The following is a 6,475-nucleotide window of genomic DNA, read 5'->3' on the forward strand; positions in this document are numbered from 1 at the left end:
GGGCCTCCAGGATGCTTTCTGTGAGGCCTCTCCCCCTGGCTTGCAGATGGCTGTTTTCACACTAGGACTTCAAGTGATCAATCTTTCCTTCAGACACAGGAAGAAAGAGACAGATGCTGGCCAATACATAGGCATGCAAAATAAACCTGTGTGTGTGTGCATGCATGGTAATGTATATGAAGAAAAAGAGGGAAAGACAAAGAAATGAGGGAAGGAGGATAGAGAAGGGGCAAGAAGGAAAATGAGATAACAAAAGCAAAATATAAAGGAAAGGAAAACAGAGAAGAGGAAGAGAAGGAAGGGAGGGAGGGAGGAAGGGAGGGAGGGAGGGAGGGAGGGAGGGGAGAGGAGGGGAGGAGAAAGGGAGGAGGCAATGAAGAAATTAATAATAGAAGGGAGGGAGAAAAAGAGCAGGAAGGCTAGAAGCACTATTTCCCTGAGTGAGCCTGTTGTTCTCAAACACAGTAGGGACTCGACAAGTGTTTGCTAAATTGAACTGAACTGCTCAAGTGTAGTTAATACCTTCCCCTTTCGAGCTGCATTTTCTGAATATTTTCTCCAGAGAGAAGGGAAAGCAAAAGAAAAGCATGCATTCAGCCAACTCCTTCAGAGCACAGGTGGGAAGCGCCAGGGCCGACCTGGCCTGACCACAGCTGACAAAGGGAGCCGCGGGAGATCTGCAGGCTGGTTTCCCTGGAGGAGAAATGATCTGCAATATAAAAATATCCTTGGCAGATGATTGACTCATGAGTTCTGCCATTGGTTTTTATTTCTAAACACAGTAACCTAGAGCTGTTCCTGTCTTTTTTTTTTTTCCTGTTTGTTGAAGGCCACAGACACAAAACCAAATGCAAACAGCATAGGGGTATAAATGAACACCCGCTGTGGCCCTGAGCCAGGAAATAGCTAAGGCGACAGAATGGGAAAATGTAACAGGTGAGCTTCCTCCTGGAGTCTTTCAACAGCCAGGAAGATGCAGTTCCTCGAAACAGCCGTGTTCACGGGGCCTTTTCTCTGATACTAAGACTGGCTTCATTAATTCCATTACCCAGACATGAGGGGGGCAAGGAGCCCTGCCCTCCCTGGGGAAGGTGAAGTCCTATGCGATCAGTTTTCAGCAACGTGACACCCTATATTTTGCAACGTGACACCCTATATTTTGCTTCAGGGTCTGTAACCTCAGAAACCTTTACAGTATTAATGATATTTCTCCAGGAGCATTATCCAAAATCTTGCCCCTGTCAGCTGTGGCTTAGGGGCAGTGACAACGTGGAGGAGTGTTGAGAGAGTGGTGCTGTGTAGAAAACAAGACTGAGTCCAGTTTTCCCGCACTCTCCGTGTTCTTCACACCGACCCAGAAACATTCCCCACCTTCCGCCAGCAATTAGGTAAACCAGGAGCTGCTTGCATAGACGGGGTAAGAGTTGCAGAGAATATTTACAAAGTGTGACCCATGCACACAGACAAAGTATTTACCAAAGGATACTTGGCTTATCTCAGCGTGGCATGTAAATTTCTAGAAGGGATATTCTATTTCTTGCTTGTTTCTGCTTTTTGAGACAAAGGTTCTTGATGTAGCCCAAGCTGGCAGACAACTTAAAACCTTTGAGGTTACAGATGTGTTTCTGCACAGTAGGTCTAAGACCCATTATTCTCTGCCCGTTCTCTAGGTACAAAATTGTGTATAAATGAATTTATTACAGAAAAGAAAAAAAGACAGGCTTTTTCTACATAGCCCTGCACTCTAGCACTCACTCTATAGACCAGGCTGGCCTCAGACTCAGAGATTCACCTGCCTCTGCCTCCTGAGTACTAGAATTAAAGGCATAAAGCACTTTGTCCAGTAATTACAGAAAATTTTTAAATAAAGAAAAAATCCTACTTAATGTCATTATCCAGAGAGAGCATCAATACTTTGTTGTGTGTTTTTAATTTTGCACTCTACACATATTCATAGAAATGTATTCCCTTAGTGTCCAGTTTTTTCCTCATTAATTTATAAAGATATTTTTAAATGCTATTACATTGATTGGTTGATTGATTGATTGACTGATTGATTGCATGCATGCATGCCACAGTGTACATGTGGGGGTAAGGAGAGAACTTGCAGAAATTGGACCTCTTCTACTACTATGTGTGTCCTGAAGACTGAACTGAGATCCTCAATCATGACAGTAAGTGCCTTCACCCACATACTTCAGAGCATTCCTACCAGCCCCTTAACATGATTCTCAACAACATCGGGGGCTGAAAGTTTTGCATATGTGATAAATAAAGACATATATCAAATTAACATTTTGGTGTGCTGTTAAAGTTAAACATTTGCTGTGCATGTGGATGCTTGTCTGGAGACTGAGGCAGGAAGAAAAAGAGTCAGAAGCGAGCCTGGGATACTGTGTAAGACACTACCTCTGAAGGACAAGAACAAAATTAGAAACAACAGTGCCCAAGGGTAAGGATGTAGCTCAGTAGTAAGAGCCCTAGCATGTGCAAGGCCCTTAATTAGGTCACCCAGCACCACCCAAAACTAAAACAGTAGATCATATTAAGTCCTTTAACTTCAATAGATCCACACCCAGCTAAAAATAGAGGCCAAGAAAATGGTGGTAAAATTTTAAAGCAAGAACAGTTAACAATGCTCAAGACCACACTATGACGCTAGCAGGTGTGCAACACAGCCTTACAAGATAAAACCTGGAGAGCAGGTGTGATCTCATGCCACATGGATTTAAGTTTGAGCCATTGCTTTTCCCAGTGCTCATAGCACCTGTCCCTGTGTGGTCTCTATTTCCTTTGTCAGACGATGAAAATGGAAGGGTCGTTGAGAAGAGTAAGATGAACCAAGTATCACTTTTGATGAAACAAACACCAGATATTTATGGCATATAAATTTTACAGATAACAAGAATATTAGCATGTCTCCCACAGAGAGATGCTCATGGCACAAAGCAGCAGCTTTTAAACAAGGTAAATATTTACAGAGAAACTCTACATGATCTCACCAGCAGAATCTTAAAGTATTGAACTAGTGGAATCACCTGGAGGATGCTAGCTGTCCCCAGTATGGAGAGATACTGTATATAGAGTATATAGAGGGAAGGATACAAAGTTACAATTGGAAAGTATTAGGGTTAAGGCATCTATTCTGCAAGACAGTGGCCAGAGTTTGGAAGGAAGTATTGTGTTCAGGGAACCAGGTAGGAACAGATTTTGCTTTCTCTTAAACAAAAAAGATGCTCATTGGCAAATGTATCCCTTAATTAGCTTGACTTAGCCACTCCACAACCGTCACAATTTCAATACTTACCTTTAATCTGTGTCTATAGCTCAGTGGGACACTACTTACCTTGCATGTGCATCTGATAAATGGGAACAATTTTGTCAACTAAAATAACTCAAGATTTTACAGAGAAGAAAGTGCCAAAGTGGATGAGCTGTAGATATAATCTCTGGTCTTCATTCAGTAAGTATGTATTCACATTTCTTAAACAATACAATTTTCATATTTTATTGATTTTTATAGTAATGCAGCAATATGTGGTATGGTTAAATGAAGCATATACAATATAAATACACACATATACACTATTTCTATAAATACACACATATACACTATTCCTTGAAGACAAATACGATTTGCCTGGATTCTTTTTTTACTCTGAAACAGTCACTGAAACTAAAGAATAGGGTTAGGGTGTAGTTCTCTGCTAGAGTTCTTAGCTCCTACATTCATAGAGCCCTAAGTTGGCTCCTCAGCCTCAAAGAAACACAAATAAACAACCTACAATTTAAAGGGAGCAAAACTAAATGAAAAGAAAGTTTGCTTGTATCTTTTGTTCTGTGTCTCACCTGCTGTGCCGAGGATAGGAAACCACCACTGTATGGGGCTTTTATCCCTAAACCAAACTAACCCTATCTCTACCTCGCCCTACCCTTCTCTCTCCCTCTCTCCAAGGGAACTAAACATTTGCTTTTGCCCAAACACAAAGGACTAGTGAGAGCTGGTAACAGCCAACAAACGGACACAAAAGTGATCTTTACCACACCTGGATATCTGTGATTCTCACTATGAGACAACCTAGTGACTTGAGTCTAAGTCGCTGACCAGCAGCGTCCGCTTAGCAGTGAGAGTAAGTGGGATAAAGACGAAGATACTGGGTGGGGAGGAGGTGACCCTTGAGGTACCCACGTTTACATTTAGTGCCCCAATCGGCGGGAGCACTCTGGGCTGCCTGGGAAAACCTGCAAAAATACCCCAACAACTCTTGTCACAAAAAGCTCATGAAAGTGCTTTCAAGCCCCAAACTTCAGAAGTTTAACCCCAGAACAAACGCATGCCAGACCCCCTCGCCTCTGCCGTCACCCGTGGAGCTGGGAGCCCTCAGTCGTCTGGGTGCGGGAATCACCCCAGTGGAACGCTCACAGTACCAGCTTCTCCATGGCGCGGCGCTCCTGGGACTCCGTGCAGTGGTCAAGGTGTAGTGCAGGGACGGGGTCCCAGCCACACAGCCTTCCTCAGTAGTCTCCTCAGCTGAGTGTTGTCGGATATGCAGGGCTGTTTGCTGCTCCCGGGTTGCCATGACGACAAGCAATGCTCCTCCTGGACCAGCTCCCTCCCCTGGCTTCCAACTACAGGGAACATTCCTGATCCGGACAAACTAGCGGGACTCCAGGCTACCCACTGGGAAGCAGAAGAAAAATTCAGAGCTATTTCTTGACAGTTAGCCACCAGGTGTCTTGCAGGTCTCACATTAACGTCATTCTCAGTGTCGTCTATAAGCAAATCTATGTATTTGTAATTTGTTTGAATGAGAAAATTGGAAGCACTTCTAACTTTAGGAGAAAAAGTATTTATATTATAATTTGATAAATTGAAACATGAATCCATAGTTTCCCACAGCCTGAAATCATTCCTAACTGTCCTTGCTTCCTAGCCAAGTTATTTCCATCCCAAGACTTGCCTGAGACCCCAATGGCACTGTGCAAACTTGAGTTTTAATCTGCAGGGGAAAAAGCTAACTGTACCTGCTGATTCCCCTTAGCCAGAACTACACGCAGGGCATGGGAGAATCCCAAGGAACTGTTCAAGAAATTTTAAACAGAAGCATTTCAAATGTGCCGGCGCTCATGTGGGTCAGTATTGTCCAAAAGGAAGAAAACATGTGACACATGTGTGCTTGTGTTTTACAGAAGTAATAATACTTCTGAAAGGAAAAAGTACATGAAGTTAATATTTCATTTAACCTAGTATGTTGGCTCAATGTGAACAACTTATTAACAATGCACTCACTCAGTTCCACTAAGCCCAGAACTCTGTGTTTGATGCTTAGAGGACATCTTTGTTCCAGGGCCACCTTTCATGTTCTAGGAATACCAAGTGTGTGGTTGATACTGTCCTGGACAGGACAGATCTCCTAAAAGCTATCAAATCTATGAAGACCAACCCAAGTCCTTATGAGCAAAGAAACACATTTGTTCATAACACCTAATGAACTTGATTCTCACCAGAAAGAAAAAGACCTTATGTAATCTTCAGAAACAAAGAAAATATAAAAATGACATCCTAGGGACCAGTGAGGTTGCTGTAGTGTGTGTGTGTGTGTGTGTGTGTGTGTGTGTGTGTTACATATAAAATATAAAAAAAAATTAATGACATTCCAACTCTCTGAATTTGTAGACAATTTGTGCTGAAGAAGGACAGCTTTGCCATGTAATTCCTTTCACATTCAGATAAAGAAGATGCTGATATGGGGCTAAAGGGAGTTGAGTCTGTCAACAAGGCTCTCTGATATGTCATTGTCCAGTCTCCTTCGTTACAATATTGTCAAAGATAATATCCTACAGTTGCCTTAGAAATATTTAAACCCAGCTATCTTTGTTTGATTGTTTCTCTTTGTTGCCCTGGCTATCCTGGGATCCCCTTTATAGGCGAGACTGTCCTTGAACTCAGAGACTCACCTGCCTCTGCCTACAGAGTTCTGGGGTTAAAGGCGTACTCCACCACCACTGAGCTTGGCTCCTGCCTGTCCTCTAGTCAACACCGAGAGAAGATACTGGAAAATTGAGCATGGATGTAAAGGAGTGTGTGCAGGATACTGATGCATCAGCACAACTCTGGATGAATCCTGAAAGTGGGTCTACACTGGGCTACTGCAGTCCTACAGTTGCCTGATTCGCCTCACCTTAGGTAAAATTCTATAGTAGATGTCATTTTTCAAGTTCCAACTTCTTTCAAAAAAAATAATAATTTGCTTGTGGTGCAACAAGATTAGTTAAGATCCCCAAGCTAAAACAAACCTACTTGGTCATGGTCTAAGCTCCTGACCTTCATTTGTCATGCCAATCCACCATTAATATTGAACTATTCACTCTCCTGGGTACTGCCTTCTTAAGAACTGTGTCCTAGCTGCAAGGGAGGCTGGAAAGCATTTACAGTGCCTGTCTCTCTGTAGAAGCAGGCCTAGAGGAAAGGAGC

General features: G+C 42.8%; 1 protein-coding gene across 1 annotated transcript in view; it reads right to left on the reverse strand.

Annotated features, from left to right (window-relative positions):
* Dnah5 (dynein axonemal heavy chain 5) overlaps positions 1 to 4,564 on the reverse strand; it is a 245,756-nt gene extending 241,192 nt beyond the window's left edge. The window contains exon 1 of the mRNA XM_075975800.1: positions 4,429 to 4,564. Coding sequence (XP_075831915.1) covers positions 4,429 to 4,440 — 12 coding nt within the window. The 5' untranslated portion in view covers positions 4,441 to 4,564. The remainder of the gene's footprint in view (positions 1 to 4,428) is intronic.
* Positions 4,565 to 6,475: the final 1,911 nt, after the last annotated feature.

The sequence above is a fragment of the Microtus pennsylvanicus genome, chromosome 6, assembly GCF_037038515.1.
Source record: "Microtus pennsylvanicus isolate mMicPen1 chromosome 6, mMicPen1.hap1, whole genome shotgun sequence".
NCBI lineage: Eukaryota > Metazoa > Chordata > Mammalia > Rodentia > Cricetidae > Microtus > Microtus pennsylvanicus.